Source organism: Pararge aegeria, chromosome 25 (assembly GCF_905163445.1).
Source record: "Pararge aegeria chromosome 25, ilParAegt1.1, whole genome shotgun sequence".
Taxonomy (NCBI): domain Eukaryota; kingdom Metazoa; phylum Arthropoda; class Insecta; order Lepidoptera; family Nymphalidae; genus Pararge; species Pararge aegeria.
The window spans coordinates 6453719-6480096 of NC_053204.1; the positions used below are offsets into that span (position 1 = coordinate 6453719).

The 26378-nt window shown below is 36.2% G+C and overlaps 1 protein-coding gene across 2 annotated transcripts in view; it reads right to left on the bottom strand.

Annotated features, from left to right (window-relative positions):
- LOC120634951 (sperm surface protein Sp17) overlaps positions 1-26378 on the bottom strand; it is a 158047-nt gene that overhangs the window by 77357 nt on the left and 54312 nt on the right. Inside the window, exons 1-2 of one of the 2 annotated variants that reach the window (XM_039905852.1) lie at positions 11281-11451; positions 3045-3230 (exon numbers count right to left, since the gene is read on the bottom strand). In XM_039905852.1, coding sequence (XP_039761786.1) covers positions 3045-3126 — 82 coding nt within the window. In that variant the 5' untranslated portion in view covers positions 3127-3230; positions 11281-11451. Of the gene's footprint in view, positions 1-3044; positions 3231-11280; positions 11452-26378 lie in introns of those variants that run through there. The other variant, XM_039905851.1, reaches the window with a different exon arrangement.

Genomic DNA, 26378 nt, shown 5'->3' on the forward strand with positions numbered 1-26378 from the left:
CATGGCTACATTAACAGACGCAATCCTTACACTCAGAGCTATGGATTAACGGAAATGAGTGTAAACAGACAAAGGAGGTCTTTCCGAACCTAAACACACGACTAACAACCAAACTACTAAAACTAAGTCGGAAAAAACTAAGGACGGTAGTAAGTATGATAACAGGGCATTGCTCACTAAACAAACACCTTTTCATTTTAGGTATAACCGACAGTCCTCTCTGCAGAGCATGCATGGAGGCAGACGAAATACCGACTCACGTCCTACTCCAATGTAGAGGAGTAAAGGAACAACGCGCAGCATACCTTGGCTCCCCAGCATCACTCCCTGAAGCACTTGGCGACCTGGGCGGCCTGCTAAGCTTCTGGAGTGAGCTCGGCTGGCTGGAGTGACCCAGCGGGGAGCCGCACCAGTGGCACTACGTACAACGGAAGGTTTCGGCCGACCAAGTACGGAGACAAGCCCAGAGGAAGAAGAAGAAGAAGAAGAAGACAGGGAATTAAAAGTATCATAGGTTGGGGGAAACCGTAATAGCTTCCCGGGATGGTCATTTTGCGATTGTCAATGGTACTTGCGTAATGGTATCGACAGTTTATGTCTTGTCTACGTTTGACTCAACCTTCACCTATCTTGATGAAAGTTTGCATAGATATAGAGAGCTTGCATCCTTAAGACGGACATAGGTTACTTGTATTACGAAAAAACGCAGGGGTTTCGTTTCGGCATACAAAGTATCAGTCCATCGCTACAAGCTGCCTCTGGCCAAAATTTCGCCAAACTTAGTTTACACAGACAAACTTCTTGTTTGAACTCGAGACATGTTTTGTTCATACACCTCTTCTGCCCCATTTATCATATTCCCTAAATAGTCTAGTCGATAAATAAAACTGCAACAAAAAAATTTCTTTGGCAGGGATTGAAAAGTATAACAGGGTCAAATAGGGTAGAAAAACCTGTAGTAGGTCCCCGGGATGGTCATTTGCGAATGACAATGTTTATTGCGAGTGGGTCGATAGTCTGTCCTGTCTACAGTCCATATACTTAAACAAAACTGCTACCTTTATATCGTTTGGCAGCAAAATTGATCATGACAAAAATTTACAAATAAGTCCGCGCAAATAAATTGTTCCTACGGGATTCTACTAAAACCTAAAAAAAACGTCTCCAAAGTCGCGGACAATAGCTAGTTATAATATATATTTCAAGATTTTGTATTAGTTCAAGATAATGCCAAAGTCTAAGAAAATTATATAGATTAGAGAGCATAACAAATTGGTCAGTAAATTAAATCCGAAAGATGAGGATTCCGTTAATCAAAGTTTGTGAAGCCAATTATTTCTTAGAAGTTTCTTTACTGGATGATCTTATATCAATAAAAAAAGTAAGTATACGTAAATTTACTTATAATTTGGAAAGGTATAATAGCTACATAACCTTGTACAGAGGATATTATGGCGAAATTTATCTTCGTGTTAAACACAGATATATTTCATAGCTGTCAGTCTATTGTTGGTTGAAGCGGGTGGAAAATCGAGTGGTCTTGAAACCAGAAGACAACGATTCGAGTTCATACAATTAACGATTTCCTTTTTTTAATTTTAATTTAAATACTTGTTAGTAAAATAATAAACGAATTGCATTGATTTTGTATTTATTTTATTTATTTATTTTATGTCCAGTACCAGTTCTTTTTTTTATTATTATATCGGTAGGATCGAAAAATATTATTCATATCAAATCCAGGTACTTACTCTTAACCATAAAGGCTTGAGCAAGAGTTGAGCTACCAAGTCTGTAAAATCGGGCAAAATCTTTTTATTTTTATTAAAAAAATAATCTATACCTTCCTTTTGATAATTCGAATGCTAAGCCACGCTCCCCTCTACTTAAAACCACTTACCAGGGTCGCAGAAGTATCAAGAGTCCTTGGGAAACAATGCTATATAGAACCAAGTCGTCTGCAACTGAAGGATCTGAACGGCACTCGATTCCTTTTCAAAAAAGGCCATTGTAGGTAGCTTTTGTGACGAAAATTCTTTATTTATAAGAAAACTCTCAAATAATATTAATATGTTCTTAGGATGTTTTATGTTATTTTTAGGAAGTTTAATAATTATAATATTATGGGTTAGACGACACAAAGTGCGAGTGACATTTGCCGAGGCTGAAGCTGAATTCTTATAATGTTATCTGTGATCGAGTGATCGAATTTTTATTCGTTCGAAAATTAAATTTATGTCATTCGATTGTTTATGTTCAAAAAATATTTCCTTTTTGAAGTAAAAATTCTCACAAGGGCTTTCATAATAATAGAGCTTTTTTGACAGATTTCGCCCGGGAAATTTTTACCACCATGCTTATTTCTGCCGCTAAGCAGCATTGTCGCTGTGTTCCGGTCTGAAGAGTGTGGTTGTCGGTGTAATTACAGGCACATGGGTCCTCAAATCTACCCCTTTAGGTTGGCAGGCAATTGTTTTTCACTCACCATCAGGGCGGCTATCTGGTTTGTCCATCAATTATTAATTATAAAAAAAAAAAAAATTATAAACTGTAAAATGATTTTGGAATATTATATAAATTTAAAATTAAAAAAAATCTCCTGATTTTTAACATAGTACATATTATTCTTCTGGTCAATCCCTTCCTTATGATACCTAGGTCGAGGGAGAATATGTAATTCAAAATTTTATGGCGGCGGCCATCTTGGACCTATTTTAATCAAACATAGCTAAGTACACTGCTAACTAATTCACATTTCAAACAAGAAAAACGCAAATTAAAGTCGGTTAATCCGTTCGCGAAATACAACGCCACAGATATACAAACACCGAGACGTGTTGTACTGCTGAGTAACTACTGAGCAAACTGCTGAGTTTTACGCGGCTTCTTCTAGGTTGACTCTTCCTTCCGAACCTCGGTGGTAGACTCACTACAAATAGATTTACTACACAATAATCGGATCGGAATACACAAACAGATATTTCGGGACAGGAGAACGTGTCTCAGATCGTTCAGCTTGTAAGGAAAATAGTTACGCCACATACCTTTATCATCAGCTCTGAACTCAGCCTCGAGCTCGGCTTTGGACGGCTCGGGCTCCTGGCCGGACTTGGTGGCCGCCTTCATGCTGATGGACTGCCTTGTCTTGTGACCCCGGAACACCGCCTGGATCTTGGTCGCAGCCTCCTCTTCTGATTTGCCCTCCTCTGATGGTTCTTTTGGTTTCTCTTCTGCAAACAAAATAACGGATTGTAGCCTTACTAATTTTATAAATAGAAGCTGCAGAAGAGGGATGTTCGTGCGATCTACAAAATGGGTCCTTGAGAGTCATTGAGACATTTAGTCATTGAAATTGAAAGATGTTAAAAGAATGGCATGTGTATTGTCCATACATATTTGAAAATTTAATGTATGTTCATAAAAATATTTCTTAATTCAAGAATAAATGTGACTGGAATAATTTGAAGATTAGAAGTTAGAGTAAACTTGCATTGCAATATACTGGGTAACATAAAATTCATAATACGTTTAAAGGAAATTGCATGCACATTTTACTATAAACTACCCATTGTCATCTTAGAGATGTCTCTTAAAAAGTTTAAATTTTATTTTAAACGTAAGCTTATAGAAAAGTCCTATTATGGTATTAAAAACTACGTTATCGATAAAAAAGTTTGCATGTGAATTATTGTTCTAACCAGGTTACTCTTCTAATAATTTTAAATTACTTTGTGATATGGTGATAACAACACATTTCTCATTTAATGTACCTACGCATCAAAAGTGCTATCTATAAACCTACTTTTATAATTTATAATTTATAAATTATTTGTTTGTTTATCCTTCACGCCCCTTACTGAGCAACCATTCAACTGGTTCTTGCGTAGAGTAAGTTTAAAAAACGGCGAGTAATATAGTCCGCTTTTTATCCTAGGAAAACAAACGGGTCTTATGGGATTTTTAAAAAACATTAATAAAGTAGAACGAAGAATGCGGGCAACAGTTGCTCTAAAAAAATATACGGATAGTACAAAGCTCGTGACGCTATGTTAATTTGTCATATATCCCTAACCTCATTCAGATGTTCATTGGTCAAACAACAATACAGTATGCCACCGAATTATGCGTTGAGAGCGTAACCACACGTCCGGATAAAGCTGGACATAGTTAGGTTTTTTTTTTATTGCGCGCCCCGCGAAAAAAAAACGGTCCGTCTTGTTCGGCTTTTGTCAGGCTTTTTACCTGTGGATATTCAGGCGAGTCGAATATCGGCCGCTTGTTTTCGCAGTCCCGACCGCCCTTTATTTGGCTGATTAGTAATTTAATAAGAATTTAACAAAATTGCACCAAAACCAATCAGAAAAGCTTGATTTTGCAAACTATTTTTGTCATACCTATTATTACTGAGACACAATATTATAAATGGGAAAGTATGTAGTCAACTATCATCTTCGAAGTGAATCAGTATTTTAATGAAATATTTCCCAAATAATTATTTTAATTACGTGACAAGAATACAATGACCAAAATTTTGATGGTTGACATTACGATGCGAAGGAAAACGAAAAAGCATTCACAAATGCATTTTTAATTTGACTGACTAACTGATTGTGAGCATATTTTTTGCTTGATAATCCAACAGTAACAAAACTGGACGCAAGTTGGGGAAACCATTGTATCTGACGGCCGAAAGTCATCATTAATATAAGGTGTCCAATCTTTTTACCCAAATGTCAAACTGGCGGGTCTGTCCGGCTATTAGGTTTGGCGACCTGGCAACTCTAACCGCATAGAAACTGGGCTGGTACACATGTTTATACATGTTGGCAGTTGATTGCGACACAGTGCAGCTGGTCTAGAATAACTATTTGAGCTCGTTAATAATATTTGGTTTTGTTAATGCTATCCGCTTTGTTTGACACCTAACGTAGCTATCTGGACAAGTAAATAAAGTTTATTACATAAATAAATAATAAAATAGCCACTATATCGCAAGGCTATGAATAGTTACTTAAATATTTATTTAGTACTAGATGTGCCCTGCGGCATCGCCCGCGTAATTTTGGGAGGCGTACTGCTACATGGTCTACACCTATAGACATATATGAGGTACTGAGATTATTTTACAAACATTTTTTTATCTTATGTAATTTTTTTTTTCAATGAAAAGTATACTATATTATTCCTAATACCTCCAAGAATATGTATGAAGAGTTTCAAGAAGATCAGTTTAAAAGTTTTCGCGAGAAAGCGTAACAAACAAGCTGACATTCAAATTTAAAATATTAGTAGGGATTGTGTGATGTGATACAAATATGCATTACCTAACATCTAAGGCTACGAGAATTTCAAATACAAGTACCCTTCAAAATTCATAGCACTACATCTTGAATTCGCCAATACGTTAGCGGTCTGCAGATCTTGGTCCATGTTTCTCTCGTATAGAAGAAAATGTAGAGACCAGTGTGTCTTCGGCATAAGCGATATTTTCCAGTCATGCCAAATTTTGTGTGACTGGTACATGTGATTCTTTGCCATTCCAATTCTCCTACGCACGTCTGTTTCGCAGGAAACGTTATTTTGGTGGAACAAAGGTAAAAGAATTCTTCGCCTATTGGTAAATTCAGTGCGCCAGCGCGCTCTTAGTTGTTCCGACTGTCTATCATCATTGTTTAAGTCTTAAAATTCCTCAAAGGAGGCTCGTAATTGTAAACTAATTTTTGAAGCACATTAACGTTAGTGTAAAATGGAACTGATGAAGATTGTTTTAAAATTCAAATTTACAACCACTATGCTGCAGCCGTTGCTTTTGGCAGAACGTTTGTAAAATAAAAATCTGTGATACAGCATTTGTAACTCTAAAACAACAGATGTAAAGTTCTTTGTAGCATGATGGTATAATGCTTCGTTACGCGAAAGCGACTTCACGTTTGCGAGCGTGAAGAATCTTTTATGCTTAGCACAGTGTAATTTTCTCGCTCGCAATCGAGAAGTCGTTTTCGAGTATCGAAATACTTGAACTACAGATCAATATGGATCTTATTCATATTTTTTATAGCTCAAATTTGCCTACAATTCCACATCTGGTGGTTTCAGCAGAACCTTTGTAAAATCTGTGGTACATAATTTGTGACTCTAGAACAAGACACATTTTGACAAGACAAGCCCTTTTTACTATGACGGTACAATTTTTCGTTACGCGACTTTATTTTTTTATAAATAAATTGTTTTATTTGACTTCACGTTTGCGAACATGAAAATCTTATAGCCTGAGGCTTGTGTTCTCTATTTAACTTCGAAATTGCTGTTGTACTAAAGTTTAAAATGCTTTCACATAAATAGCAAATGTCTGAATATAAAAGACATACAATTTCGTTTAAATACTTAAGTGGTCGCAGAAGCCCGTTCTAGATAAACTTTTATTTTGAGGCTCATTCTTCTGAATGGTTGTCAGGGGACAAGCGAAATTAGGTTACGTTCGTGGAATATTTGAGTTTGAGTTTGTAAAATGTTTTATGTATTTCTATTATTCGTTTCCTAAACTATGAAGTATATACCTTTTACATACATTCTACGCAAATGAATCTATATATATAAAAGAGAAAGTGTGTGGGTATGTTCCGCATAGGCTCCGAAACGGCTGGACCGATTTCAATGAAACTTTCAGGGAATCTCCGGATTGACCTGGCGAGTAATCCTGTAAAGTTGACGAACAACAAACAGTTGTAGTCAACAAGTTGACGATCGGAGCACTCCTTTTTTTGAACTGTCAATCTGTCAAATACAGCTTTTATTTACTATGACGATATTCTATTGTTGGGTGTACATTGGTGTAGATAATGATCTTCACCCGCTCGAGAAGAGAATAGAATGAATACGAAGAGAAATAAATGATTTAATATATTATGAGACTCAAATTAAAAATTTAATGATGTAAGTTAATTGTTTAAATAAAATAAAGCAAAATCTAGCCCAGTTGGGTACGCTAGTATACAATATAAACAATTAAAGGATGCGTAGAGTCAAAATTACAGATTTTACTAATAGAAAGTTTAGGTAAGTTATTTTGTTTATACTGCTCTGAAAGTCAGCCCATGACCGCAAACTCCCCTGCAGGGCTCGAACAGTTAGGAGATAAAAATTATATTCCCTGACAAGGAATATTATTAACGTGTCCACCTGCTAAAGTACGGGAACATGGAATAGGAGAAGTTTACCCCCCTTTGTTTTTACACATATATTTTTTGGATATTATTTCCACTTGTACACCAGTGCTTTGAGCTTTCCCCGGGGAGATAATTGTCTCCTGCCCATGCTAGGCTGGTGATAAGCGATGATGCAGTATAAGATGGTAGCTGGTAGTTTATGATCTTTACATAATATACGGCCGATTGGCACAGTGGGCAGCGACCCTGCTTTCTGAGTCAAAAGACGTGGGTTCGTTTCCCACAACTGGAAAATGTTTGTGTGATTGAACATGTCTGTTTTTCAGTGTCTGGGTGTTTATATGTATATTATAAGTATTTATGTATATTGTATATTATTCATTAAAAAGATATTCATCAGTAAACTTAGTACCCATAACACAAGCTACGCTTACTTTGGGGCTAGATGGCGATGTGTGTAATGTCGTAGTATATATATTTTTTTTTTTTTTATATTTATACTTATAAAACAAAGTGTCGTCTTAAAACAAAGTCCAAAGGTTTGGCACTTCTTTTCCATATTTCTGCATCTTAATCAGCACTCTTTTGGCAACGTTTCAAAGCTTCCATTCTGCAAATTGGACATATGAGTATGAGGCGCGAAAGAATCTGTACCGATGTAGTAGTTGCTGCTTTTTTATGCTTTCCCAAAAGAGTTTTATGTCTGTAATATTATTTTTTAATCATCTTTCAACTTTAATAACCAATTGGGTCCAGAAATTTCTGTTAGGCCGAACATAGGTAAAAAGCAAAGTATAAAAATATGCAAGTAGTTGACTACCCCATAGCCATGCCAAAGAATGGCCACAGAAAAATGGAGGTGTTTGGCCCTATTTAGGAGTTTATAATTTTCAGAATTTGCAGAATTTGATCTGGTCTGTTGGGAGGCTTTGGCCGTGGCTAGTTATCACCCTACCCTACCCTACGTGACGATGGCGAAGCGATTTAGTGTTCCGGTGCGATGTCGCGTGGCTGCCGATTAGGGGTACGACTACCATACTACCATACTCCCTAACAGGTTAGCCTGCTACCATCTTAGACTGCATCGTCACTTACCACCAAGTGAGATTGCAGTCAAGGGCTAACTTGCAGTGGAAAAATAACAAAAAAAATGCTTGGAGAGTGGATAAAACAGGGGGTGAGGATAAAAAGACTTCACGTTTGCGAGCGTGAAGAATTTTATATCTAGTCTATTTTATTCGTTTTCGAGTATCGAAATACTTGAACAACAAATTAAAATGCTTGTTAGTCATATTTTTTAACGCTCAAATCTGCCTACAATTCCACAGCTGGTTGTTTCGGCAGAACCTTTGTAAAATCTGTGGTACAGAATTTGTGACAACAAGACATAATGTGTCTTGGTCTAGCCCTTTTTACTATGACCGTATAATGTTTCGTCACGCGACTTTATTTTTAAATAAATAAATAATAAATAAGTGTTTTATTTGACTTCACGTTTGCGAACGTGAAAATCTTATACCCACTGATAAAACAGTGGGTGGAGATAAAAATGTTGTGTTTCACTTTCCACTGGGAAGTGGAGAAAAGGCCAAATTTTATATATATCCAAATCCATATATCTCCAAATTTATATATATATATATATATATATATATCCCCGATTATATCCACTCACCCTTGCACTCTTAAGAGTGAATAAAACTTAGGAATACATTTTGTCCTTTCCCCGCGCAGAAAATGTCACCTGCTTATGATTGATTGAATAGTTAAGACGTAAACTAACTCAAATTCGATCAAGTAGGCTTTTATTTGACACGAATGTTTAGAGTAAATTTAAGTAATTAATTAACATATTTAGAGACCCGTGAAGGGGATATCACGAGTCGATCTCTAAACAAACTGAACTTAACACCACAAGTAACGTATGAATTTACGATGGTTAGTGACGATGGATATGAAGCGGTGATAGCCCAGTGGGTAGGACTTCGACTTCGCTTTCGGGAGGGAAAGTTCGAACCCCATTAAAAAGCACTGAAAAATCGTGGTACCCAGTTCTCGAACCGACACAATAATTGATTTGCTCTTGAAAACTGAGTTTACGTAACCTGCACAATAGGTATCTGCACAATAGGTATAACTTATATTAATGTTAAAATTAACTCGGATAGACAAAAATCAACTGTCCCTAAGCTAGGTATAAACCTGTGTTATAGGCGACAGTGCTCTCCTTATAAATATGGCTCGTTTAAAACAAAAAGTAAAAAAATAAAGATATCAATTCGCAGGTAACGCTGGTAATCATATTTGTACTTTGTTACATGTTTTGAACATATGTGTGTGTGTGTGTGTGCGTGCGTGTGTGTGTATGTGTGCGTGTATGTGTGCGTGTGTAACCTTTGTTACTTTGGAATTAAAAAGCACTTTACTTTTACTACAAAAACAAACTAGTACGTAGAATGCAACAATTGCATATGTAGTACACATTTCCCGGACCCGTATCTATTAATAAACCGACTAAAGCTTAGGAAGAAGCTGTGATAGCGCATTGGGTTCACTTTCGGAGGGCCGAGTTCGAAGCCCAGCTCGCACCTCTAACTTTTCTAAGTTAAGTGCGTTTTAAGCAATCAAAATATATCTTGCTTCAACGGTGAAGGAAAACATCTTGAGCACTGAGTCACCGCGGTGGAATACGGCCTATAGCCCTCCCCCTTGTGGGAGGGAGACCCGTGCCTTGTAGTGGGACGGTAATTGGTTGATGATGATGATAATTTGATGATACATGAAGTGTACAAAGGACCATATTCAGACTTTCAATGTAACATTGCTAGAGACAGGCCTCTTCTCTTGTGGGACAGAGGTATTAAGGGCTAAGATAATTCCACTGAGGTGGGCAGTCAAATAACATGTAGGAAATAAAAACGGCGACCGATACTTCTTCAGGTCTTTAATCCTAACCTGGGAATCTAACGTGGACTTCGCAGCCCGTAGTTGAAAATGCTATCCAGTAAAGCGACCCAATGTACATGGATGGAGTAGCGAAATAGCTTTAATAAACACTAAATGAAATATTTGAAAATTCATACATAATTAATATGTAGCCACGACCGATAACTAATGTCGTTACGTGCGTGTAATAAAAAAAACTTATAGAGATAAGCTTTCCTTTGTATACTTCATGTATCTTATGTTCACAATCACAATTTATGGTACATAAATAATAAATAAATAAATAAATAAATAATGAATGATGAAAATGCTCTGTCTTCATCCCCGGAGTGAGTTGGCCCTAAAGATATATTTATTTCCTTTATGCAAAGTTCCTCTAGCTGCATTTTCGTTGCATTTTACAAAATGAATCGCCAAAGCCTAGAATAACTTTGGGAAATATTTATAACTATAAAATTCAGGACGTGGCAAAGCCATTTTGCATTTCCAACAACACAAGAATCTTGAAGTACCTACTTGCTTTGGCGCGAATGCCAAGAAATAATAGGACGTCGGCCCGTAAGTACATCGAGTTGCTTTATTTTGTGAACGGTGAATGTACACCGCAGTCTACAAAATGCTACACAACAATTTTAGCACTTACTTACACTATACCTTTGGTAAATTTCTTTTTAGATTGTATGTGGATTAGAAAGTTAAGATTATCTGCCGTTCATACATTATTAGGTGTTTTTTTTAACATAGGTTTGGTGGAACAATGCACCTTACCTTGCACTTAATTTATCTCATTCGACTGACGTAAGACACCTACACACTCCATTTGTGTTTATATTGTACGATAATGCTGATACGAGTATATAAAATAAAAATTTATGAATTTATTTTTCAAGTTGCATCCATGAAACTATGATGTTAGGATTAAGATTAAAAATAAAGAAAAACGTGTTTCACAAATTTTAAAAATTCCAACTCCAAAGGCATATAATAGGGGATGAAAATTTTAATGAAACTTTCAGATTTTTTAAGAAATTTACGTTCATATTTTTCTATTAGCACAAAGATTTTTTTTGAAACCTTTGTAGTTAAAATTTACCAAATCAAAAGTTTAACTTAACGTGAGCGAAGCCGCTGGCAAAAGCTAGTTATTAATAATCTAAGTTCCATCTACCTCACTGCATAGCTGCTCCGACGTTATGCAACGATTATTTATTGATTTTTCAAACACTGATCTTCAAAATATCACTACTAACTTCTTTTATACCACTAACGGGTTAAGGTACATATTGCTGGCGTAGCTATTGGTATTTTTTCAACACCAGGAACACATAAATCACGTGCTTTCTCAACTCAATATAAAACTGAACTAAAGGGAAAAGTGGAATATAACGGCGAGACGGATTAATTGGATATCCGCGGAATTGTGATGTTAATGGAATTAAAAATTTATATCCAATTAAAATGAAGAATTTGCATGAATTCACTATTGCTGTATAATTTATTATCTAACAAGATACGTTTCATATATATTTCTTTAAAGTTTTATTAAATACACTTACAAACAAACAGTTTCCAATACCGATTTCGGCCACGGTGGTCAATCTCCAGACGGGTTTTCCAACCACATAATTTTTTATCAGCGGCGCAGGGTCAAACTGAGTTCATTGCTACACTTTATTATTTTAAAATACGAATTAATTAAATGAAACAAATGAATAAAAAATAAAATGTGAAACGCACTTAAGTTACTTTTAAGTTAGTCAATCGGACATCGGGCAAAAAAAAAAAATTGGTTTCCCACTTCTGCGTGACCCGTTACGACCAAATTCTTTTTTACACGTTTCTATCTAAATTTACCCAGTTTTCCGTCAAAATGTTACCCTGTTTCATCTGGCAATTGCCATCTGTCTTCCCATTTTTCTTATACCCGGGAGACCAGGTCGGATAGATAACTGCTGAGTCCATTTTTTCGCATATATTGAGGCGAAATGAACAGAATGAAAAGATTAAATTATAACTTTGTATGCGTGATGCATACAATGTTATAATTTGGATCTAGGTTATTCTTCGACACCAGGGTCTTGTCATTCATGATCTTCTAGGTTGTCAAGAACGTGTTTCGGTCGACCACTGCAGAGCTGCAGAGCTAGCACAGGCAAGAGATAAAAATTATATCCCCCGATCATATGACGTGCACGGCTAGCATGGGCAGGAGACAATTATATCCTCGGGGAAAGGATAAAAATGTATCTTTTCCCACAGCTTTACCAACTCTCAGAGCACTTGCGCACAAGTCGAAATAATATTCAAATAATATAAGTGTAATAAGCTTAGGAAATTTTTAGCTAATATGATAATTCCAAGGAATCGTATTCCCTTCAAATAAAATTAATATTGTATAATCTCTAGCTCAGTCATATATCCAGTATGGTAGTTATGGCCGTACATATAACTCTTATTTGAAAGAAATATTCAAGCTGCAAAAAAGAATTTTAAAACTTATCCTTAACAATAACCACAGTGACTATTCCGAAGCTGAACTTTTTAAACAGTGTAAAGTTTTACCAATGCAGGTACAGTTGAAATATTCAATTTTAAAAGATAACTTTTTCAATAACTTATACTGGAACAAAGTACAACATCCTGTATGCGCGTTCAATAGGTATGGCGAGCGCACGAACGTTTACCTAGTTCCTCGCCTGATTAATGAACTACCCACTGGTGTACGAGACAATATTAATCCTCGTAATATTAAGAAAAAACTGAAGTCCTTCTTTTTAAGTCACTTATGATCCTTTTTGTACACAACATGGTAAACTGGCAATAATGTTCCGTAGTTAACGTACCTAGACTTAATTCTCTGTTAGCTAGTAGTTTTCTGATGCTAGCTATAAGTATTATTTTTTTTGTAAACTTTATGTTAATAAATAAATAAAATAAACGGAGGTAAACTTCTCCTATTCCATATTCCCATGCTTTAGCATGGTAGACACGTTAGTTATAACCCTTGTTAGGGGGATATAATCGTGGGATATAATTTTTATCTCCTGCCCGTGCTAGCCCTGCTGACCTGGGATATAATTAACGTGCTAAAGCAAGGGGATATGGAGTAGGAGAGGTGTACCCCCGTTTATTATTACACATTTATTATTCCGATATTATTTCAACTTCTACGCCGATGAGTGAATTCTGAGAGTTGATAAAGCTGTGGGATAAGATAAATTTTTATCCTTTCCCCGGGGAGATAGTTGTCTCTTGCCCGCTAGCCGCACTAGGGTGTCGGACTGCATTTTCAAAGTAGGACTTTGATAACTCTTCATTAACTGAGCTGTGGTGCTAAGATCGAGGTCTCCGTGGAGATCTACGTTGCGCACGAACCTTGAGTACCCGCGAGGCATTAACTTACTTCGTTGGAGTTGAAGGCTTCTGTAAGAGCTGTGAGGTCGAGCCGACCATTCATCTTTGGAAGTTGTATATATGGTCTTGATTTGTGAAAACTTCGCTAGCGCGATACAGGATCGTTGTAGCGCCATCTAGTTAGCAAATGTGGAGACCGCCACCGTATTACGGGTGGCAAGTGACAACCCTAACGTACTAATGTAATGTGCAAATGTAATTAAAATATAATGGAAGCCGCAATGCGTTTTGCTGAGCCAACATATATTCCAAGGAACTGCAGTGCATTTTCATACGGTTAGCGCAAGGCAATGATATTACATATTAAAAGTAAGGTCTACAATTTTGCGGTTATAATACTTTTAATTTCTGACATATGGAGTTTACATTCCAGAAACTCAATGCCTTTATCAGAATTTGCTCTAAGAATTCAGAGTTGATTGGCTATAGAGTCTGATAAAAATCAGCGTAACCGACATTACAGGGAATGAAAAAAAATTGTGACGGCAGCCATCTTGGACCGATTTTTATTAAAAATAACTAAAAACACTCCCGACTTATTCATCTTTCAAACAAAAAAAAACTAAATGCCACGGACATGCACATACACACACACTCACACCCACACACACATATACACACACACATACACACACACACACACACACACACACACACACACACACAAGCACACACACAGATGTGTCAAACTTACTACAAATCGTCGTTCTTGCGCCGAGGGCTAAAAACAACTGCAAGTCTTATTCAGTTTTGAAATAAATAGATTACTTATATACATGCATACATATGTGAATGAAAATTTAAAAAACCCGCGTTAATTTCATGTGCATATTGTATGTATGAAATAAAAGGCACACACATAAACTCTCACACACAAAAGGCATGTCAAACTTATAACACCTCGGCGTTTTTGCGGGGTTTAAACAAATATTGTCAAAATATTTGTATCACACTTAGAATTTTTTAAACATGTAAAATTCACATTTCCTTCGAGATACAACGTGGCCTGAAACATAAATTCACGGCACAATCCTGGCAACTATAAAGTTCATTTTCATTGTGGAACGTGATTTATATTCTACGTTTTACATAAAACAATGTTGTAATGTAGAACAGCTTGCGGTTAGAGCTTGACAACTTTCATGGAGTTTGCCGTGTGCTGTTCACGGTAAACTAGTGACAGCAAATGCGGGTATTCTCGCTAAGACAAAGGTCAGGCTAGGTTCAGAGATTGGCCTGAGTAACCTTGGTGCCTCAATCTACACGTTCTATTTGGACACAATTCTAAACTCCGCAACAATTACTATTAACTTTAAAATGCTGTTATCTTTGTGGACAGTGATTTATGTTCTATGTTTTATTTATAATAATGTAGTACTGTAGACCAGCTTGCGATTTGCGGACTATCATCGAGTTTGCCGTGTGCTCTTCACGGTAAACTAGCGACATGCGGGTATTCTCGCTAAGACAACGGTCAGGCTAGCTTCTGGGATTGGCCTGACTAACCTTGCCTACCTTTTTATACAGTTGCTTGAGTTTGTGTCTCAATCTACACGTGCTATTTGGACACACAATTCATGACTCCGCAACAATTACTACAAACTATAAAGTGCTCTTATCGTTGCGGACAGTGATTTATGTTCTATGTTTTACATATAATAATGTTGTACTGTAGACCAGTTTGCGGACTTTCATAGATTTTGCCGTGCCGCGGCTATTCTCGGTAAAATAAAATCCAGACTAGGTTCAGGAACTAGTTTGAAGAACCTTGTCTAACTTTTAATACAGTTGCTTGAATATTGAATAGAAGCAGGCGTTACTTTGCGGAAATCCATGATATATTATCAAAATTAAGCTTAATTTGCTATACTCCGCGAAAAGCAGGATTTTTGATAATACAGTTGCTTTAGTTTGGTGCCTTGATCTACACGTATTATTTGGACTTCGATATACAATTCATAACTCCGAAAAAAAATGTGGAACGTGATTTATATTCTGCGTAATTTGGTATTTTTTTTAAACAAAACTCACTTACGCACTTCTAAATCATGTAACATATCCATGAAGAACTCTCTAAACTTCCAAAGCTTCCCATCAGACCAGGGCATACAAAATTCTGAAAGTATAAACTCCTAAATTCGCCCCACTGGTCAATATCAGCCGGGACCTCCTATAAGACTAGAGTACAGTACTAACCGTCAGGGACAACAAAAACTCAAATTAATTTTTCTCTCCCTACTTTAAAACCGTTTTAAATTACATTAGAGCTTTTCAGGTAACATATATTTCCTAGTCATTATATCGTACTTTATTCTAATTACAAGGCCCGCGCATACTGGCGTATTACCTCGTGTAAAATATAATATTAAATGCAGTAAACTGCAAAGTTAATAGCTAATGTACCGTATGTACAAGGATGTACTTTTACTTTATAGATTGCGTTTGCAAGTATTTTTTTAATAGAGGTTATTTTTTTAAGAAATAAAGATATTCAATTACCGTATCAAAAATTTAAGAATACATTGAAAAAGTGGGTATTGAGCAATGTATTTTATTCAATTGATAAATTTCTGCAATTTAAGCCTCTGAAGTAGATTGTTAATATAATTATTGTATATCCAAATATTGTATTTTAGGGTTGCCTGACCGAATATATTGCGATTTTTTATTTTGTTAAGAACATTTTATCACATATTCATACAAATAAATACATTTCATTTCATTTTAAGTTATTTTATACAGATATTGCCCCACTCCACCAAATTTAGACCTATTTTAGTTACTATTTATTTCATTATTAGTAGCATGAAACCTGAAATTGAGCTCGTTCGGGCAGGTACTACGGCTATATTGCTGCAACAATTGCAGCAATAAACATAATATTGTTGCAATTCTGTGTTCTGGTCTGAAAGGCATGCTTTTTTGATGTAATTAGGGGAACATGCACAGAAAAAAAACGCATTTAGCATTTCACGGTAAAACAATAAGTATTCCTCGCAATATCTCTGTTTCCTCTCTCTTCTGGGAGGTGAGGCTTGTGACCAACAGATAAAAAAACGTATAGTGACTGTTCTTGGTCTGTATAAGGCTTTAACGTAACACAACATTCCTTAACAAACGTTAAAGTATAAATATAGTTTCTATATCAGCAGCTCTACCCCATAAAAACGATCCTATACGACATTACCCTATGAAGTTATGCAAAATAAACAAGCCTAGCAGTTTCAACATATGTTAACCCTCAATTTTTTCTGACAGCATAAGCAGCTGAGCTGAGCAGACCCTAGTGTCTACCCCCCACACAATCCAAGGGAACTCCTAGAATTTACATATGGGATCATAATCGACACTGAAGTTAAATAAAAGATGAATTCTAACTTTAATAATGAAATAAATAGTAGCATAAAACCTGAGATTGAACTCGTTCGGGCAGGTACTACGGCTATGTTATGTATGACAATGCTATGTTTATTGCTGCAATTGTTGCAGCAATAAACATAGCATTATTGAAATTCTGTGTTCCGGTCTGAAAGGCGTGCTTGCTCATGTAATTAGAGGCACATGTACGATTCAGTATTCCTCGCAATATCTCTGTCTCCTCTCTCTTCTGTGAGGTGAGGCTTGTGGATAAAAAAGTGTTAAGTCACTGTTCTAAGGCTGTATAAGGCTATAACGTAACATAACACTCCTTAACAAACGCAGTACCAACATTATCCCGTGAATATATCGGTCGCACGGCTCTTTTAGTATAAATATAGTTTCTAAATCAGCAGCTGTACCCCATAAAACGATCCTATACGATATTACCCTATGAAGGTGTGCAAAATAAACAAGCCTAGCAGTTTCAACATCTGTTAACTCTCTCTCTTTCTGACAACATAAGCAGCTGAGCAGAGCCGCTAGTGTCTACCCCCACTATGGCTTACAATCCAAGGGAAATCCTAGAAATTTTACATATGCGATCATAATCGACACTGTAGTTAAATAAAAAATGAATTCTAAAGTAATTCTCAATTCAACAAGAAATACTATGAGCTGGAACCGCAAACAAAATAAGTGTGTACTCAGAGCTGCTTATTACTTGCTTGAGAATACTTAAAAATATAAAAGCGCCTTATATGTGCTGGAATCTTGAAAGTTGTTCAAAGTTTTTCAAAGTTTTTTTATTCATGGATCAAATTTTCTTTGCCCTAGTTTTAGTTTGAACGAGCGTAGCTTCTACATATGTTTAGGATATAGGTCCATTATATTCTCAAACATATAAATTACCTACTCAAAGTTCCTTTAAAATCTGTGTGAGTATTCTTAAATAAATCTAGGCACTGTATTGAAATCGTGGAAATACCTACTGCTTTTTTTTTGAACCAATTCCTCATCATATTGACGTATTACCGGCCCACTACAGAGCACGTGTCTCCTCCCACACTGAGAAGGGGTTAAGGCCGTAGTCCATCACGCTGGCCCAGTGCGGATTAGCTTAACAGGTTATTACCACTGAATTTTTATATGTATACGTTATAATTTTGCTTTATTGTATTTCCAATTTAATGTACTCAAAACTGTTAAAGAATGAATGATGGGAATGGTGTGTTGGAAACTTGATAGTTTTTTATTGATGGGTCAAGTTCGACTTACCCTATTTAGTAAGTAACAGATATATTATGTATTTATAGGGTTGATTATTGTTGTATTATTACAGCGTGGTAACAATACAAAAGATGAATTTCTTTATGTCAAAGTTGCTTGGAAGCATCCGGCTCCGCTTTCATCTCTCACAAGATAGAAAAATTAATGTTAAAATGTAAAATGTAAATTGTTCATATTGGAAAAGAGCAACTGCTGAGTTTCTTGCCGGCTACTTCTCGGTAGAATCTGCCTTCCGAACCGGTGGTAGAGTCACTACAAATAGACAGACTTGACGGTTCAAAAGTGCTTATATTAGGCTTACTTGAAATAAATGAATTTTGTTTAAATGAATTATGTTTTTTTTTTATAAATATACACTTATGCCAGTTTTCACGACTAACAAGGCAATCCCTAAATAAGTTACGCCTAATCTAAGGAGATTCCTAAGCATACATCAACCTTTTACCAATATTTGTCACCTAAGAGTTGGTGAAACATATTAAGTTGGTTGTTCTATAGGCATCGCCTAAAGCGATAATTCAAATTGAAATTGTAAAATTCTTTGTTCATGTAGACCTATCATAGGCACTTATGGGGCCTTCATACATATAAGTTTACATAATTCTAAGGGGATGGTGATAACTTCGTTCGCCAACTTAAACCGAAAGCTACGAGGGTTCCAAATGCGCCCTGGTCTAAGAAGAGCCCACAACAAACTTATTTGTTTTGTTATCACCATCTCACAGCAAATTATTATTAAGCTATGAAGTTAGAGCAATTCACACTCATGCTTTTTTGGTTCTTATGCCGAGATTCTAAAGGGATTTAATTTTATTCAAAGCAGTAGCTAAAATAAAATAATTAATTTAGTTTCATTTTAAATTGAATACTTACCTAAAACAAACAACTACTTTTACTTACTCGTAAAAGACTCCCGCGGAGAATAAATAACTAATGTTGCATTTTTAATTTAGTAGTAAAAGAAAAATAAAATAAACTACTGTATTAACTCCGCAAACATTCCCCCCGGTATGTAGTTAACGCGGTAGTTTCAAATTGAATACTTACTTAAAACAAAAATAAAACATACAATTAGTTCTAGAATAAATAACTAATGCTGCATTTTTTATTTAGTAGTAAAAGAAAAATAAAATAAACTACTGAATTAACTCCGCAGACATTCCCCCTAGGTCGTAAACTTTATACAAGGCAAGCCGCAAACAAAACAATTACCCGCTTAAAACTGCTCATTAGTCTTTATTTGAGAACACGTCAGACTAAGGATATAAAGGAGACTTCAATTCCGTTTCGCTATACGTACCCGTAATGTTAGTGAGGACTAGCGGAACCGCGCGAATTCGTTCGCGTATGAGTCGATCGAGAAGCTAGAATAGACGTGATGCTAACATCATAATCAGATATGTACCTACTATTATTAACGGTTAGAAAATTATATTTACTTTCATCATTACTAAGAGTACATAAAAATTTACCTTACAATACTGGCAAACTTAAAACGAGGAGAAGAAATATGGTTTTACATTCAATTCCAAGTAGGACTAAATTTGCTTCCCAACAATTTACCAGGAAATCGACTTATCTCTTCAACATAATTAACAGTAAGTTAAATATTTATCCATTAGCACTTCATAATTGCAAAAAAGTGCTTACTGAGTGGTTGCATAAATTGAACTATTATGAAACGGAGGATTTGATGCAACAAATGTACGTATGAATTTTGCATCCCATACTTTGTCATGAAAAGACACACAAGCACACGTTTATAACTTATACATCCATTCGTTTACACATACACTCACTTACACACATACGCACACAAACACACGCACACGACCACATACGCACACACACACACACACACACTAACGCACCTCAAGTAGACACACATGTTGTAATTATCTTTGGTTTACCTTTATAACTTTAAATTATACTTAATTTTGATTTATATAACTTTGATCTACTTATTTATTTCAATTTGTATATGATGTTATGGAAGAGCGGGGCCGCCTGCCACAAGTGCTAGTAGTAATACTAGTAACTTACTAGGATGACCCCAATTTCAATGTATTATTTTGCTGTACGAAACGAAATAAATTTTTTTTTTTTTTTTTTTATTATTATTTTACGTGGTATAAGTGATATATATAAGTTAGTAAGTTGTCATTATTTTAGTTGATACATAGATACATACATCCATACATCCACGTATCATACATCCAAGCCGCGCCAAGTAAACTTGTCGCACTCAAATAACAGTTTCATTTACGAAAAAACTCACGCGTCATTTTAAAATGGGCAAACAGCTCTTTTTCAACCGCAACAGCGAGTACTAAGATGCTACTTATCCCGCATGAGTAATATAAATGTAAACTAAAAGACGAAGTTATAAGGAACCACTGCCTTATAACTTCGTACGCTTATAAGTCAACCTTAAAATATAGCCATATGCTGTCCTGGATTGTTTTTTTTGAAATTTCAATACATTACACATTACACACATACATTTTTATCGAAACTTTAACCGTTTACTCAGCGCATGCAGCGGAAGCTCTCAAAAGAGAAAAAATCATATATAAACATTGCTCATTAGTGCTATGCTCCTATTTGTCTTAGTTTGATAATAAATAGCTTAAAGCCTTCTACGATAAATGGGTTATCGAACACTGAAATAATGAATGAATGAATGAATGAATACACTTTTATTGTACACCACATAAACATAACAAATTAACAGTAAAAATTTAACAAAAGGTATACAATTTGGCGGCCTTATCGCTACATAGCGATCTCTTCCAGGCAACCAAAGGCGCTTAAAACAGCTCAAGAAGAGAGGTAGGTGGTGCATTTAACTGTACTGTGTTGCAAATAAACATGCATAAACCTATATATACAAATATAATATGTACATATAACAAACTTACAATAAAATATATAGATAGTGATAATAATTAATATATACCTATATAATTAATATCAATAATAAATAAATATATACAATAATAATAATAATTTTACAAATCGGACCAGAAGTTCCTGAGATAACCGCGTTCAAGTAAACAAACAAAAAAAAGTCTTCAGATTTATACATGAGTATAAGACTAATAATCGCTCTATTAAATACTACCCCTAAAATATTATCTCTCTTTTAAAAGCAACATCATTAGGATGTGCCTAATTGGATAAAAGTAAAAACAGCCTTTGATTAAAATTGAAAGTCATCGAAATTCCATTAACGGAAGCGTGTCTCATTAATATAATAGCATTTCCCCCCTTTTTATTCCATTTCGCTTTGTAATTAAGTTTCTAATGAAAGCGGACTACATTTATAATTCGTAAGATGGTATTTTTTCGGTTTTTTGTTAATATCAGCTATTTAGAATTGTTAGGCGCTACTTGGGCGAGAAAGCTTTTTTCGAAGTGAGAACTGCGTGGAGCGATTTTCGGAAAAACTTATGGGTGCCCGTCACCGATGACCTCGACATGCCCGTGACGTAAAACGCCAGACTAGCGACGCGTAGTAATACAATACTCGACAGTATTTTAATCTTGCTTGACTTCTTGTATTTCGCGACACCCACTTTCTGACAAATAGTAAATGAAGTTATGTTGGCTGACCACTTTAAAAGTTTATTTTGTGTATAGTGTGAATTGTTTCAATTTTGATAGAAATTTAAAAAAAAAAAAAAATTCTAAAAATAGTGAGAACGCACTTGTTCATATTAATTTTGCAAAAGATTATTCGTTTGTTCTGTTTCTTTGTTTTTTCGTTTATTTATTAATTTGCCCCGCTTTTACACCCTAACCAAGCAATCAATAGTGTAGATTTTTGACATAGAGTTAGTGTCAGAGGACGAAGAGTAACGGAGATGAATTCTGGTAGGTACTGGCAAACCGTTTCCCCCGAATAACACAACCCGTTTTATGCGACTTTAGGGGGGTTTATTGGGGGTAAGTGACAGCTGTCACACCACGTAATCAAACGAGCAAATTATTATTTAAAAATACAGTTTTCTAGTAAATAAATTAATAATAAACAACAAGAAACATAAAACATTTGGCTGCATTATTACGAAAGTAACTTATTGTACATACATTAACTTCTGTTCTTACATAAATCCCACTGTGGTTTGACATTTCTAACTAATGGGACTATACATTCCGGATTTCTGAGAGCATATCAAAGCAATATCGACCTTACTTAATTGAGTTTAAGACTACTCTTGTCGGTTATTCATATGAAAACTATTACGAAGGAAAGTTGAAGTGGATTTATCTCGAAAACTATAAAGTGTACGTCAGTGAGTTACAAAGTTATACTCGTATATTTGAACTAGTGGTTCCCGCGACTTCGTTCTGTTATAACTTATGATAGTGAAATTATTCCTGTACAAACTTTTCATCCACTGTTATTGGGTATGTGTAACCATCTGCAGTCAATTAACGTCCCATTGCTGGGCACAGGCCATCAGCATAGACCCACCACACTGTTCCGATGCGGGTCGGTGGGCTTTAACGCCTTTTGCCTCAAGTTAGCAATAATGACCGGGACCGACGGCATAATGTGTTCTCCGAGGCACGGAGACACCACCAATTTACAAACTCTAGACTCGTGCTGAAAATATCAACGAGACAAATCATTTGTATTATGTGATAATTAAATAATAAACGGATTATGACTTGAGATTAGGACTTGGATAAAATAAGACCATGATATTACATGTAAGCGACGCTAGCCGTGAGACCAGTTGCGTTTTCTGAGTTTCTTACGAGGGTATGCATATAGTTGCATAAATGGCAGAAATCCAACTCTACAAATGTTAAATATCAATTTTAGGGTAAGCACTGCTTGTGTGCATCTATGAAGTGCGCGCCACTGCGTGAGACAAGGGATGACATTGACATTTGACTTAAGGAAATCACATGTGACATTGACTACAGACTGTATTCATGAAATTTTATCATCCTCCCTCGAGACTGTGGCAGCACCGGCCAGCACCCGAGGTCGTAGGACCATTTCACCACCGGAGCCTATCGGGTGTTGCACAATTAAGGCACGTTAGGAACACACGTTCCTATAAATCCCGGAGCTTCTCAATACCTGGCCAATGAACGTGGAGGGTAAGGATGGCCACTGAGGGTGTTTTACTGGGTAAGAATCCCACATAACCCAAGTTTGTCCACCTGGAGGGTATCTAACTGACTGACTGACTGACTTCGTCTAGCGTTCGGTAAGTAAAATAAACAAAGCTTTGAATGCAACCGGCGTTTTTCTCTCCAAAAATTTCCTAACACGTTAGCGTACTTTACGACAGAATAACTCAACATACATAAGAGTTAGTTGAGGGGCCACGCCATTAAACTTTAAAAGTTCAGGAGAACTTAATAATGAAGACTTAGGATATTAGAGTAAGACGTGTAGTAACTTTAAGTGTTTTAGTTTTTAGTGTTTTGGTGAACACGTACCGTTGTTATTGAAGAAAAGATATATATAAAAGGCGGTGAAGTGATAGCGCATTGGGCAGCTCAACTTCCCTTTCGTGGGGCCGAGTTCGAATCCCAGCACGCACCTCCAACTTTTCTAAGTTTTGTGCGTTTTAAATACCTAATTAAAATATCACTTGCTTCAACCGTGAAGGAAAACATCGTGAGGAAAATCGTTCTCAAAGGTGGGAGTCCACCAATCCGCACTAGGCCAGCGTGGTGGACTACGGCTTACCCTTACCCCTACCCCTTCTTATTGAGGGAGGAGATCTGCGCCCTCTAGTGGGCCGGTATTGGGTTAATATGATGATGATGATGATAATCTATCTAAATTCCAAAATTCAGTTCAATTGGTTCTATAGTTTTTGCGTGAAAGAGTAACAAATATCCATTTTCAATGCGGTTGGCTTTGGCCGTGGCTAGTTACCGACCTACCGACAAATACGTGCCGCTAAGCGATTTAGTGTTCCTATGCGATCTTTTAGTTGCTTAAATCGCACATAACTTAGAAAAGTTAGAGGTCGTCGAAAGTTAAGTTGAAGTCCTGCCGACTAGGCTATCACCGCTTCATAGATGGCTTTGATGGCCGATTAGCGCAGTGGGCAGCGACCCTGCTTTCTGAGTCCAAGGCCGTGGGTTCGATTCCCACAACTGGACAATATTTGTGTGATGAATATGAATGTTTTACAGTATCAGGGTGTTTATCTATATATTATAAGTATTTATGTATATTATTCATAAAAAATATTCATCAGTTATCTTAGTATCCATAACACAAGCTACGCTTACTCTGGGACTAGATGGCGATGTGTGTATTGTCGTAGTATATTTATTTATTTATTATTTATAGATATATTATACTCTGGTAATAGGCTTCATGAGAAACCGAAAAACAACGGACGAAGCCGCGGGCAACAGCTGGTATAATATACAGATAAACACCCAGACAGATAACACTCATTGTTCATCACATAAACATTTTCCGGTTATTGTAATCAAACCCGCAACCATAGGACTCAAAAAGCAGGGTCACTGCCCACTGCGCCAATCGGCCGTCACATTACCGCAAGCAAAAGCTAACTGTTTAAAAAAAATACATAATGTGTATAATAATGGAAATACCTTGTTGTTTTCCGAGTCGGTGCTCAAATACTACTGAAATAATTAAGGCCAGTGCAAACAATTTAAATCTTTTCCTGTTGTTACAAAGTAATGGTTACAAATGCACTAGACCAGTACCAGAAATTAAGGTAAGACAATGCAAGCTTTGTAAAGAAAAGAAAGCAGGTCAAGAATACGTGCACAAAACCGCAAGCCAACCACAGTTATTTCTGTGCCTTATGCTACTATTTTTTCTGCTGAATTAATTTCGGCTCATTGAAGATAGAAACACAAGCTGAATTTCGAAAATCTACCCCTAAAGTGACAACTTGTTAATCCACCCTGTAATCTCAACTGTGGGCATAATAATAATAATAATAATATTGAGTCAAACGTTATTGTTCCAATCATCGTTTTAGTCAATGGTCTTCTCGCGAAAAGCTACGACGGACATCTTAAGAAGCTTTCGCTTGGTTGTTAGATCAAGGCTCGGATACAGAAGGCAGTAGTCCTTGAAACGGCGCGTATTGTGAGGGGGTTCCTCACGTTGGAGCCTTGACCGCCGGTTGCTTGGGCATTCAAAAGCCCCGCAAGCGAAGGGTGGATGTTTTTTCTTATTAATTTTTAAGTGTTTTATTTTATAACAATGTTAAGAATTTAAAAAAATAAATCCCTACTAATATTATAAATGTCAATGTAAGTTTGTTTGTTACGCTTTCACGCAAAAACTACTTAACCGATCCTCATGAAACTTGGTACAAATATTCTTGAAAGAGTAAGAAGTTATATAAGATACTTTTTATCCCGACATTAAGCTCGGTTCCTTTGGGAGATGGGGGTGAAAATGTTTGACGATTTTACACCATAACTCCGACAAATTATAACCGATTTAAATAATTATTTACTATAGAGGTTATAATATGTGTTTAATTTTGCCCAAACTTTGTATAGATCTGAATGTGGTTGGAGATAGAGGACAGAACTCCTCAGCGGACAGCAGCAAAGCCCTCATTTAAGGCTTAGCGATACTGAATGCTTTAATTTTTTTAGAACTACAACATAATTGAATGCCACATAAAAAAACAAATTCAAACGCAGACGAAGTCGCGAGCAACAGCTAGTGATAGTATAAAATAATTATAATATCTTTATTGCCAGATTATAAGTAGGTATACAAGGTGTAGTAGTTAATTTCCATGTGAAATGTTACCAAGACGTTAGTCGTGACTGACTCATACTCATCATCATTTCTTCTACCGATTGAAGTCTACTGTTGAAGATGTCTTTTGTTGGAAGTTCCAAATACCACGGTCCGAGGCCACTTGTTTTCAGCGGCTCCATGCTACTCAGATGAGTATGGGCCGACCAACACTGCGTTTACCGGTGCAAGGATGCCACACCAGCTCCATGGAATCCCAACGTACATCGGTTCTCCGCGCAATATTACCCGCCCATTTCGGTTTCAGCATTGTGACTCGTTGAGCTATGTCGTTAACTCTGGTTCTTCTACGGATCTCCTCATTTCTGATTTGAACACGTAGGGATACTCACGTAGATAAACACCCAGACAGATAACACTCATTGTTCATCACATAAACATTTTCCGGTTATTGTAATCAAACC